Source organism: Nicotiana attenuata, unplaced genomic scaffold (assembly GCF_001879085.1).
Source record: "Nicotiana attenuata strain UT unplaced genomic scaffold, NIATTr2, whole genome shotgun sequence".
Lineage (NCBI taxonomy): Eukaryota > Viridiplantae > Streptophyta > Magnoliopsida > Solanales > Solanaceae > Nicotiana > Nicotiana attenuata.
In genome coordinates, this window is record NW_017671716.1 from 39,834 (window position 1) to 53,269 (window position 13,436).

The 13,436-nt window shown below is 35.1% G+C and overlaps 1 protein-coding gene across 1 annotated transcript; it reads left to right on the plus strand.

The window, feature by feature from the left end:
• Positions 1–1,402: 1,402 nt before the first annotated feature.
• On the plus strand, positions 1,403–10,365 carry LOC109209825 (putative methyltransferase C9orf114 homolog). Its single transcript, XM_019373171.1, has 11 exons — positions 1,403–1,740; positions 2,492–2,539; positions 2,747–2,923; positions 4,092–4,158; positions 5,811–5,875; positions 6,824–6,902; positions 7,414–7,532; positions 7,615–7,694; positions 8,994–9,063; positions 9,451–9,528; positions 9,648–10,365. The coding sequence occupies exons 1-11, from the start codon at positions 1,504–1,506 to the stop codon at positions 9,711–9,713; spliced, it is 1,086 nt and encodes a 361-aa protein (XP_019228716.1). The 5' UTR covers positions 1,403–1,503; the 3' UTR covers positions 9,714–10,365.
• Positions 10,366–13,436: the final 3,071 nt, after the last annotated feature.

Below are 13,436 nucleotides of genomic sequence, written 5' to 3' on the forward strand. Positions count from 1 at the left end.
ATCCAACCTATTAGAAAGACCCATCCATATTTACCCGTTTTTCGGACTAACCCGCCCTAAACACTAACCTGACCCCAATAAAAATTTCAAATAAAAAAAGATGCCCCACTTCCATCTAACCCACAGATTATCATGTATTCATTTTTTTGATTAATCTCATGAATAGCATTATCATCGAATAAAGGTTCATGAGCAAATTAAATAAACAAGAAAGCATGTCATGAATGATCCAATGATTTTCTTGACAATAATGTGGGACGAAAAACTAGGGATAGTCCAACCGTTTATGATATCTTCCAAACAATCACTTTGAGATTTTCCTTTATGCGAAAATGATCAAATTAAATTCATCTTGAATATAATGTAATCTGTGTCTATCATGTAAATTGAACTGTATGCCATAATAAGTAAAAGAAAATCACGTAGTAAATTTGCGTCTATATGTTCGTTGCAACTTTCATGGAGCTTTTGTTCCATGGAGTTTGATAGAAGTGGGGCCTCTTCTTTTTTAGTTGAACTTTTCTTTCGGGTCGAATTAGTGTTTGAACTTTGAAGCGGGTTACCATGAAAAACTGGTAGATATGGGCGGGTCTTTCTAATGGGTTAGATATTTTAATTTTGACCAATAACTGGAAGGAGAAGGGGGTACGGTTTGCGTACACACTATCCTCCCTAGATCTCACGAGTGGGATTTTACTTGACCGTTGTTGTTGTAAAAAGTTGCCACATGGAATTTAAATAATTATTATTTTTAATTCAACATTGAATTAATGGTCAAAGGACATAAATGAACCAAAAAGGTGGATAAAAGTATATTTTTAACCTAATAAGTGGATAAAGGGTATGTTAAGAGCCCGTTTGGATTAGCTGATTGTAAATAGCTTATAAGCTTGAAGTGCTGAAAAGCTTTTTTAAGTGCTGAAACTAATTTTGAAAATAAGTATTTACGTGTTTGAATAAAAGTGTTGAAACTGATAATAAGCAGCTGATGTATTTGATTATAAAGTGCTGATAAGCTATTCCTTTGTTAAAATAACTAAAATACCCTAGAATTTTTTTCAAAAATTATAAATTATAAATTTCTTTGTAAAGAAAAGAATTAACAACAAATATGGAATGGAGAGAAATTCAAAAAATTTATTTATGGAAAAGTATTTTGTGAATTAGAAAATATTATTAAGGATAAACTAGTAAAAGTGTTGGTCACACTAAAAGTGCTTATAAGCTGAAAAGACATAAGTTGGGGGTGACCAGCTTATGACTTATGACTGATTTTAGCTTATAACTACTTGGACAATAGGTGCTTATAAGTCAGTTTGACCAACTTATAAATTTAACCAAACACCCTCTAAAACCTCTACCAATAGTTTAGGGCTATTTTTAACCCTTTTCTGTAAAAAGAAAGTATTGAGGTGGAGAAACTGTGAAAGCAGGCAGTGCAGATAAATAGCAGTCTTTCACCTAAAACCCTAAACCCTCTCCTAAATCGCAAGTGCAGCAGAAATGGGGAAGAAGAAGAAGAGAGCCGAACGAGAAGCTGAATCGGAACCTCTAAATACAGAAAACATCAAAGAGCAAAATGATGCCCAGCTCGCGAATGCGGGTTCGATGGAGGAGCAGAGGAAGAAAAAGAAGAAGAAATCGAAAGAAAGCATGTTAAAGAAAGAAATAACCACAGTTTCAATAGCATTACCTGGCTCTATCATTGACAACACTCAATCACTCGAACTCGCCACACGGGTAACTTCCTAATCTTCATTATAGTCTTCTCTTTTTCATTGAGTTTCTTTTACATTAGAAAATGTGTGATACACATAACAATAACGACTATGCCTCAATCCCAAACTAGTTATGCTCTGTTGTATAAATCATAGTTATCCATTCTACTACATTTGAACCGCTTTCATACCCAATGTAGTGTCAAGCGTGTGTTTATTAGAATATGTCTATAGGGATTTAACTTAATTAGCAGCTACTCCATTCCATATGGACCCGTTGTGTTAGCAGGGGCGTAACTAGCCCTTTGGTATGAACCTAGTATTTTGCACGTGGAGCAAAATATATATGTGAAAACCCACTTAAATTTTAATTGTTGTTAGATTTGAACCCATAATTTTGAAGATAAGTGAGTTCAGTGCTAAGAATCTTAAAGGCCTAACCTATCAAGTTAAAATCATTGATTTGTCTCTTGTTGTGTGTGCCTAGAAAACGTCCCTACACATTGGTTATCAACTAATACTACTAGTTTTGATACTGCATCCTACCTCCTTTATTGGGGTTTGGCATTGGCAATGCGAAGCTCACAGGGATGGAGTTAGATGAAATAATGTTTGAGAGGAAACAAAAAGTTGGAAGTGATAAATGCATACAATACTTGATTTTTTATGCAACTTATGAAGTGTTTACGGTTTACCATCCAAGTGTTCTAGTAGTTTTTAGTTCTGTTACTTGTCTTCTAATTATTTGTTATTTTTCAATCTTATATGGGCAGTTGGCCGGCCAGATTGCTCGTGCTTCCACCATTTTTCGGATAGATGAGGTGCTCATACTTGGCAAGTTATTGATTTGATCATGTGTAGATTTTGTTGAGAGAATTGGTATCGCTTTCAGTATGTGGACGTCATGCCTATATATTTGAACATATGCATACAATACAAAATCTCTAACAGGGTTACGTGTGGTTCAAAAGTGAAATAACTTGCAACTTTGAGTGCTGAAATGAGTTGTAAGGTTTTTTCTTGAACAGGTTGTTGTATTTGACAACAAAGGTAGTTCAGTGAACGGTTCAGATCCGACTATGGAGGACGAGTCACATGATGATGAAAGTGGTGCTGCATTTCTTCTAAGGATTTTGAAGTATATGGAGACACCCCAATATCTTCGGAAGAGTCTTTTCCCCATGCATAACAATCTAAGATTTGTGGTGAGGATCGCCTCTTGAAATTATAAGATAAATGTTAGGCCCTGATGTGAACTGTGAGAACCATGGCCGGATGACCCATCACGATGACCTGAACGGGCTGGCTGAGCATGCCTGAATGAACGGCCTCTACCGTGCTGAAACATACCTCCCGAAGAACCACTAAAGCTACCAGATCCCCGAGGCCTCTTGGCCTCCCTCTCCTCTCGCTCCTAGCGACGAACTGACTCAATATCTCTAGAAATATCAACCACCTCCTCATAAGAAGTGCCATATACTCTCTCTCTGGTCAGAAAAATCCGTAGCTGATAGTTGAGGCCATCAACAACCTCCTGATCCTCTCCCTATCCGTGGGAACTAGCCAGATAGCATGATGGGCCAACTCGGAGAACCTCATCTCATACTGCGTCACGGACATGCCCTTATAATGCAACTGCTCGAACTGCCTACGCAGCTCCTCGTTGCGGGAATGCAGTACATACTTCNAGAGAATTGGTATCGCTTTCAGTATGTGGACGTCATGCCTATATATTTGAACATATGCATACAATACAAAATCTCTAACAGGGTTACGTGTGGTTCAAAAGTGAAATAACTTGCAACTTTGAGTGCTGAAATGAGTTGTAAGGTTTTTTCTTGAACAGGTTGTTGTATTTGACAACAAAGGTAGTTCAGTGAACGGTTCAGATCCGACTATGGAGGACGAGTCACATGATGATGAAAGTGGTGCTGCATTTCTTCTAAGGATTTTGAAGTATATGGAGACACCCCAATATCTTCGGAAGAGTCTTTTCCCCATGCATAACAATCTAAGATTTGTGGTGAGGATCGCCTCTTGAAATTATAAGATAAATGTTAAAAATAGTGCGGTTTTCTTGAATTATGAAAACTAGTTTTTATTATTTAAATAAGTTACTATTGTGTAATTCAATAAATTTAATTCAGTACTAGATGATGCTTGGTTATTAGCTTTGAGAATTGATTTTGATATAGTTACTTTTTGTACGGTAACCGAACAAAAGTTGTGATTTACAACACTATTTTAATGATTTAAAAATAATACAATTTTAATGAGGTTTACTAATTAAGTGCACTGAAATGTCCAAACCAAACAGGCTTAAATTGAATCAATTTCGTGATTCTGAATCTTAAATTCACTATTTGTATTCAGGGTTCATTGCCGCCACTTGATGCCCCACACCATTTGCGGAAGCATGAATGGGCTCCCTATCGAGAAGGTAGCATCCTAAAGAATACCCCTATCATTTGCATGTTTGTTACGACTTGCACACTAACAGAAGATCAAAGAACTAAAAGGACCTTGCGCTCAGTCACTTATTAATTGTTAATTTTCTTCTTTGCTAAACTCTCCTATAATGAATGTGTTTCAATATTATGCTTACAAGCACATTCTCAATTCCATAACTTGCAACAACTTCAAAATGTTGATTTTTAGAAGAGAATAGCAAAATAAATCTTATATGTAAATGTTGCTCTCCATATAAAAGCTCAGACTATCTTGATTTCCAATTCCCAGTATCCTCCATTGGGAAGGTCTGGCACACATAGTTTTGTCCCCTTGGATCAGCAAGGGTGTGATTGAGATGGTATTTGATATAAATGTTTTTCTTTAAGTTGCTCTCCCCAATAATACGGTCATACATGAAAGTGATGAACAGTGTGATCATATACGAAAATGGTGGCCTTCTCTTGGCATATATTAAATAATTACGCGTGCATGGCTGTGTGCATGTACTTGTCTCTGTCTATTGCATTGGCATTTGATGGAGTTATTGGTGGATATGGATTCTGGCCACTTGAACAGTCTATACAGTGTAGGTGTATAATTAAAAAATATCTATATCTCTATTTATATATGATATATGGTGTGATGGTGCAAAGTTTGTTGCATATGATGGCTTACACTTGATCTCTGAACTTCAGGTAGGTCCTGTTGAAAAATTCACTTTACTGATGCTACAACTTTGCACCTATCTATTGTCTTTAGCTAATGTATTCTGATCAAAAATAGTTATACTGTTTGCCATTGAAGCACAAATTTTGTTGCGTATCGTTACCTAAGTACAAGAATTCGAATATAAAAAATTCTAGAAGACTATATAATGTAATGGTCTATTTTGTTTCCAAACCATTCATGTTCCTGGTCAGTTTTAAAAGATATAATATAATAAATGGATTATGGTGCAAAGTTTGGTGCATATGATGGCTTACACTTGATCGCTGAACTTCAGGTAGGTCCTGTTGAAAAGTCCACTTTACTGATGCTATAACTTTGCACTTATCTATTGTCTTTAGTTGATGTATTTTGACCAAAAAATAGTTATGTAGTTAGGGATTGAGGCATAGCTATTGTGTATAGCTACCTAAAAACAAGATTTGAAATACAAAAATTCTAGAAGATTATCAAAATTTAAGGGCCTGTTTGGTTGTCAAAGCAAACATGTTTCTTCTTTGTTTTCAAAATATATGGTAAATGGGTTATGGTGCAAAGTTTGATGCATATGATGGCTTACACTTGATCGCTGAACTTCAGGTAAGTTCTGTTGAAAAATTCTATTTACTGATGCTATAACTTTGCACCTATCTGTAGTTAAATTGACATATGAAGTTCTAGATGGAAATAAAGTAGAAAACTAAGGGCCTATTTGGACTTGATACGAATCTTACATTAGATGTTTAAATCACCTGATTTTCCCTATCTAGCAAGTTAATTTCTTTCTTCTCCTTGTAACATCTTTTCAAAATAATTTCTCAAGTACTTCTGTGATCTGGTTACCCTTTTGTTTATCGTGCTGTGTTGTGATCTAAATATCATCTTGACACACTTGCTGGATCGGTAACACCTCGAAACATCTTTTTCTGTTTCTAGGTGTCGCATTGAAGGATCGAAGTTTAAAATCTGGGAGCACACTTGTTGACATCGGGCTTAGCAAGGTACTTCATGCTCCAATTTCGACGTGTAGTCTTACTTTTTGTACAGGCATGTGGTTGCTACTTTTTTCCTTGTAGTGTAGCTGTTGTCATCATGACCCATACCGTTTCTGTAGCTGATAGGCAGATTCACTTTGAATGTTAAGAAGCGTATGTATGCAAATGAAAGAAGAATCTACTCACTAGCAGAGTTTGTAACAGTACAATTGGAGCTACTCTCATATCTCATTTCTATTTCATATTCTTCAGATTGGCTGTTACAGTTATCATTGTTTTGATGAAATATTGTTAAGATGGGCTTAGATACGAAGGAGAACAACTTGACCTGGAATGGGGTTTCATGATATTGGTAAAATGGTATTAAATATGGGCTATGAGAAAGAAACCACATAGAAGCTGTATGTAAATTAGGTAATATTGTTATTCTTTTTTTATTTATGATCTTTATTTGCTTTCAAAAGCTAGAACTTTACCATTTCCTAGGGTCCTTTTTTTCTTCAAAATATGAAGTTGGTCGGAAAGAATAGGATACATGGAGATGGAGTACCTATGTGGATTTGGTCACCAGTTTAATGTGAAGCTAAGTGTAGATTCTTTATCAGACTTTGAGGACTGTGAAGCTTAGTGTAGATTTTTTTCATTCTATGAGGAATATTTGGCTTGATGTTCAATCATGAGGTTGGAATGCTGAATGACCGAATTGGGGCCTTTGTATGCAGTGCTTTGGCATTGCTCCCTTTCCCCTTTGTTTTCCAATGGTATGGTTACTTGAAAAGCAAAAGTTCTATTTGTCATTAATAGGATGTTTGGGATTTTATTTCCCCCCATGTGTTCAAATAAATTACTATTGCTGCATCCCGGAACAAGAAATTGAAACAGTGTTGGCATTTTCTATTAAAATTTTTGGTTTTTTTGAGTTGGCCATCAGTTTATATTGCTAGTTTTACGCAGCCTGTCGCAATTGATCAAGTCATTGACCCAGGAAAAAGGGTGACAGTGTCCATGGGAACAGAGAGAAACTTGAATGCAGGTCTGTACCAGAACTATACGACTTACATGGCTGTATATCTTGCTTTCCGTTCAATATTTGTTGTGCTTTATTTGACTGTCACATTAATTTCCAATTTTAACACTGTTATGGCTACTCAGGAGGTGTTGATGAAGTAATATGATTGAATAAAATCTTTTCTGCAGACAAGGGACCCCCCCCCCCCCCCCCTTTAATTTGGATATATTTCTCTCTTTTTTTTTCCAACATGTATGTGGTGGTTCCGAAAGGGCATCTTTGCAAACCTTGTTGATGTTTGTAGACTTCAATATAGTTTGTAGCTAACCCCAGCACAATGCGCTGTAAAGTTAGAACATTCCTAATTTCTCAAACTTATCGAACTTGCTTACATGATGTTTTAGTAAAACAACCAAGGAAGAAAATGCTTCCAGAAAACTGTCTGCAAACCTGAAGTACTGCCACTGGAACTGCTCTATTCAATTAATATTGTTGTTCGCTACCTGAGTTCACAATTCTGAATTTCAATTCTCAGACATACCACATCAGGTCGTCTCTTCTTCAACACCTAGGGAAGATGCAGGGATGTATTGGGGATATAAAGTACGATATGCTCCAAACATCAGTTCTGTATTTAAGAATTGCCCATACGAGGTATTTGTGGTTTAGTGTGCTCAACCCCTGCTTCAGAAGCAATGTATAGATGATAACTGTGTAACACCTCTTGTTTGATTAGGGAGGGTATGATCACTTGATTGGTACCTCAGAGCATGGTCTTGTTATGAAGTCCTCGGATCTTATTCTCCCATCATTCAGGTATACTCGTCTACAGTTGGTGGTGAAATTTGTGTGCGGCCACCTTTCGTGTCTTGTAATACTTGTAGCTCAATATGTTCCTAGGCTGAATGATTTTGGAAAGCACTTCCTTTTCATCTTTATCGAGTAATGCCATATAAATGCGTGTTGACCATGTGGAAAGCTGTTTCACAGCAAAGGCTTCAAGGGAAAGAAAAGTGAGGACAAATAACATCTCCACCTCTGGGACTTGTTAGCAGAGAAAGCTTCTTATTTCTTAATGTCTTCTCATTTTTCGTTGGCTGAATTCCTTGCTATTGTGTTGTATTTGACTGAAGGACATCTTCTAGTATGTAGGTCTTGGGTACTTTTGTCCCCTAGTTGCCTTTCTTACATCAAGTCATAACCCAAATGTTTTCTTCTCATAAATCCTAACCTTTATCCTCTTCCATTTCTCTATTTGTACGTTCCCCTTTTTTGGGCTACCAATTTACAACTTAAAAAGCTGGTGAGCTGTGTAATAGGGACCCGTTTCTTGAATCTTGGCTAATTGTTCATGTTGTCCATCATTGTTTGAGGGTATGGGTTGTTGTCTTCTTATAGGGTCTTGTGCAATTCTCACCTCATGACCTAACTTTTAGGGTTGAGTTAGATCTAATTTCCATATTCTTAATTTGGTAACAGAGAGAGGCATACCATCCTTGACCTTGGTCTACTCAATGTTATGCTCTCAAGTTATGTTGTCAACGCTCTAGATGTCTATTCCTGAGCATACGGTATGGTTTGTTGTCTTCTTACAGGGTTTTGTGCTATTATCACCTCATGACCTAATTCTTGGCGTTCAGTTAGGTCTAATTTCCATATTCTTAGTATGGTATCAGAGACAGACCATCCTAGATCTTGGTTTACCCAATGTTGCGCTCTCATGTTATGTTATCTATCCTCCAGATGTCCGTTTCTGAGCATAGAAGAGGGGTGGGTGTTAAGAGTGTCCCATATTTTTTGAGTGTACGTGTTGTTCTCTCATTGTATGGCCTTAGACAATCCTCACCTCATGAGCTAGTCGGCCTAATGTTCAAACCTTTAATAGGTCATATTTGCTCCATCTTTATATCAACATTAAATAGAAGCGCAGAAGTCTTTTCTTCCTTTCTTTTCTGAACGATTTTGCGTTACGTTGAAAATTTTATTCTCGTATGACGGCTTTAGGTTACCTTTTCATGGAACTGGCTTATCCTTGAAGTGAGCATTGGGCTCAAAATATTGTGTATTCAACTGTTAATGCAGTTGGATTTTGTCTTGGTTTATCTTAATCTTTAGGCACCTCCTAATTGCTTTTGGTGGACTTGCGGGGTTGGAAGAGTGTATAGAAGAAGACAAGAGCCTAAAGGTACTATTTATGGAAAGTTATTTAATTGAATATGCTAGATCTCCAAATGTTAGAATCTTTATTTTTGATGAAATAAAGTATGTAGGTATTCCTTTATTCAAATATAGGTATTTTTAATGTTTGAATCTTTACTTTTAAATGATCACCTTTCACGTCTTGCCCATGAAATTAGAAGCAATTTTTCTGTGGCAAGTCGTAGTTTCTGTGACCATCTCCTAAGTCACATTTTCTCTTATTTAGTCTCTGATCAACTTTGAGCATATAGGGACAATATTTAATCATTCTGATGTTCCAGAACATTAACTGCTAGAGTTCTAATAGATTTACAAGTGTTTAGTGAGGGAAGAAGCAGATGAGCTGTCATTGAATTGATCTTTTACCATTCAGGGAAAAAGTGCGAAGGAGGTATTTGATTTATATTTGAATACATGTCCACATCAAGGAAGCAGGACAATTCGGACAGAGGTACTTCTTCAAGCCTTTTTTATGTGTGTGTGTGTCTCAAGTTTCTAAGTCAGAGCAACTCTTTTGCCACCAGTGAGGAGGTGTCCACTAATAGTACTTCCGACCTTTTCTGCAAACAGGAAGCCATCTTCATTTCTCTCCAATACTTACAAGAGCCAGTCGACCGTGTTTTGCAGAAGATTTAGTACTTTGGAAATTACCAACCACCTCAAGAACCTAGAATATATGTCAGAAGCTTTTGTATGACCTCTTCTAAGCTCAGATATTGAAAAATCTGTCGAGGGGAGGAAATCACGAGTTTATGGCAGTTGCTGGTGGCTCCTCCTGATTTGGGGATTCGAGATGATTGGATTATGAGTGGGTTTTGATTGCTCAGAGAATTCACTTGGCTGTACTCTTCTGCTGCTCTACCGCTATAAGTTTTCTACCAATGGCAGCTGATTCCTGCCCCAACTTCCAACTTCAAACCCCTGTTTGCGTACATCAAGTTGGGGAGTCCTCAAATTTTGTGACCATTGCTCACATTCATTTGATAATCTTCTTCTACTTTCTTTTTTTGTACTCTCTTTTTAACATAAAACTATAACCAGGTGAAAGTGAGTTTAGAAGTTTTGACTTTAGAGTTTGGTAGGCTGGGTGTCAATTGATCTTCAGGTTAAGTTGAGCTGATTGGTCAACTATTTTTATTGTGTACCTCTAGTTCTATTATAAACCTCATGGGAGCTTCCATTCTATAATTCTTTGTAATTTATAAAATGATGGAGGCTTGAATTTTCAAGTGACCACCAACAATTCTGTCTCATCCCCAAGGTAAAGTGGGTGGGTTGGTCATATGAATTCTCATTGTTCGTGTTGCTTTATTTAAGCTTTTCTTGTTCTAATATTATATAAAAACTAGTAGTTTTTAGCACTAGAAATTCTCTCAATTTTCTATTGGCATGTCTTTAATCAGACCACGGACTCATTGACAAAATATTTGAAACAAGTAGTAGGTTTCACTTTTGATTCTAGTATTTTTACGGTGATTTTTAAAAATAGCCAGATTTACAACTGGTCGTTCAAAAATAGCCCAATTTCAAAAGTAATCGAAATTTAGTCACTTTTTATGTAAAGATAAATCTGAGAGAAAACACTGTTCAAAACCCGGAAAATACTCCAGTATATTACGCTGGAGTTCTAGCATTAGTATACTTGAACTCCAACATATTATACTGGAGTTCCACGATAGTATGCTGGAACTCCAGCATAATATGATGGAGTTCCAGCATAAATACACTAGAACTCCAGCATAATATACTGGAGTTCCAGCAAGTATAATGGTCCAGTATAATATACTGGAGTTTGGAGCACCAGTGCTCCAGTCTCCAGTATATTATACTGGAGCCAGCAAAGTATACCGGTCCAGCATAATATGCTGGAGTTCATACACAAGTGCACCGAACTCCAGTATATTATGCTGGACCGGTCTCTATTGCAGCAAAACGGTGGCTATTTTTCATTGACTTGGTAAATGCTGGCTATTTTTGATTGACCAGTCCGAAAACTGGCTATACCGTAAAATTTTGGCCATTTTTACTTGTAATTATTATGAAAGGGCTACGTTCATACTATCTTGGAAGGAGTTAGGATATGAAATTCAAGTTGATCAAAATTAGAATTTATTGTTTTCATCAATTCTTACATATGTTGTGTTTTAATTTTCTTGTGTGTCTATAATCATTTCTCATTTAAATAAAGACTTTTTAAAAGTTAGTCCAATTTGATTCAAAAATATATTTAAATTGTTTATATTTTCTAAAAATATTTTTATTACAAAATTTATAAAAGCATTTTGCTTTTTTACTTTTTTAATTTTTTATCATTTCTTATTTTGTTGTATTTATTTTTTCTTTCATAAAATATATAAACGATTTTCGGCAAATTGTAACCTCATTTTCTTTTTTAGTATTTTATTTTCATGTATAATGGTAAATGCTTTAATATTACTCAGTGATATAATTTGTACTCCTAAAATTATATCTTTGAAAAGATTTAGTACTGACCTCAAATATATTCTAATAAAATAAACGCAAGCGGTCTACAAAGTTAGAAGAAAAAATACTCCTAAATTGAAAGTTGTCTAAACTATCCTAGTTTGTAATTGAAAGTGCTTATTTAATATTCCTAAATTTAAATGTTGCTGAAAGTATATCAATTCTAGAATTCGATGGAATTGAAAATTGAAGTCTTAAATACTGGGGAAATAATTATTTCTAAACATTAGGAAAAAAATTAATGACTATTCCTAAATATTAGGAAAATAATGAAAAGACTAAGTTGTCTAGTGTGAACTCTATCTTAAAAGGGTAAAAATGGCGAACGACATTTTACTAAGTGCCTTCGTGCTTTTAATATAGTATAGATAGATATAGATATAGATAGATCTGAGATCTTACGGAAATGTCCCAAATAAGTTCTAACTTACAAATCTCTAGCCATTAATCATAGATTTATCAAAACTAGTCAAGCACATACAAAAATTAAAAACCCAAATAAATAAGGATCTCTCCAAGAATCACACGCAAAGATCTTCTTCCATGTTTTTAAGCGTGATCATCAATATTAGATGCAAGACGGAAAAAAAAATCATGGATGAGATAGCAAACAAGGTGACGAAATACAAAAAAATATATATACAAGATTCTAAAAATGTAAGCAAAAATGACATTTTTCAATGGGTATGGTTGAAATTCATTGAAAACATATAGAAGAGTCAATATACAAAATTTGAGGATGATTGTAGATGATTTGTACTAATTTGGTATCAAAATTATAGTCAAAATCGAGTTCAAAAATTCTTCTACGACACATATATCAAACATGTATCACGCATTTATCTCACACACAAGTATACATGGATATACTTATGATACATATTTGATATAAATACGATACATATGTGATACATAAATGATACACAGTGTGATACACACATTATCTTTTTCCATGTTCATCTTTTACTTCGAATTTTCAATTCAAACCAGCTCAAAACTCTACCAAATCATCCCAAAACTGAGATTTAAATTCCTTAAGATGTATCTAATTTATTCCAACAACACCCACTAAAAAGAAAGTAAAAATTTGAACTTATTTGGCTACAAATAGCTAATTGGCTATTATTGGTGATATTTTATGAATTGGCTAATTTTTATACTAACTTACTTATGGGCTGACATAACTGGCAATTTTCCTATAGATCTTGCATGCGGCCTTTTACCTCATCATCCTCAACAAAAATGGCAAAGTAATACTAGTTTGGAACTTTAAATTAATGTGCAGATTTATAGCCTATTTGGCCAAGCTTCTAAAATCAGCTTATTTTGAAAAGCTCTTTTCTCAAAAGTGCTTTTCAAAAGATTACTTTCCGTGAGAAATAATTATGTTTGAATAATTAATTTGAAAAATACTTTTGAGCGAAATTAGTGTTTGACCAAAATTTTAAAAAGTGTTTCTAAGTGTACTTTTCTCAAAAGTGCTTTTCAAAAAAATACTTTTGAAAAGAAGCTACTTTTTTTTATTCTCAAAAATTGCTTTAGTACTCTTTTTTTTTTTAACAACTTGGCCAATACCTTAACTTAAAAAAAAAGCCTTTTTGGCAACAAAAAAAACACTTTTGCCACGAGAAAAGACTTGGCCAAACAAACTATTAATTTTGTTTACTTATCTACTTCTCTGTTTAGGTTCCAAAAAGTTAATTTCATCTTCAAACATAAATAGATTAATAGATTTCAGTAACATTATACTGCAGTTTCAAACCAATTGAAGTCCCTATATATAATGTATATGAACTTTACTATTAAAAAAAACTTTTCTCTCAATGAATACCACCACCACCACCACTTCACCGTCGGAACCACCCGACATAAGCT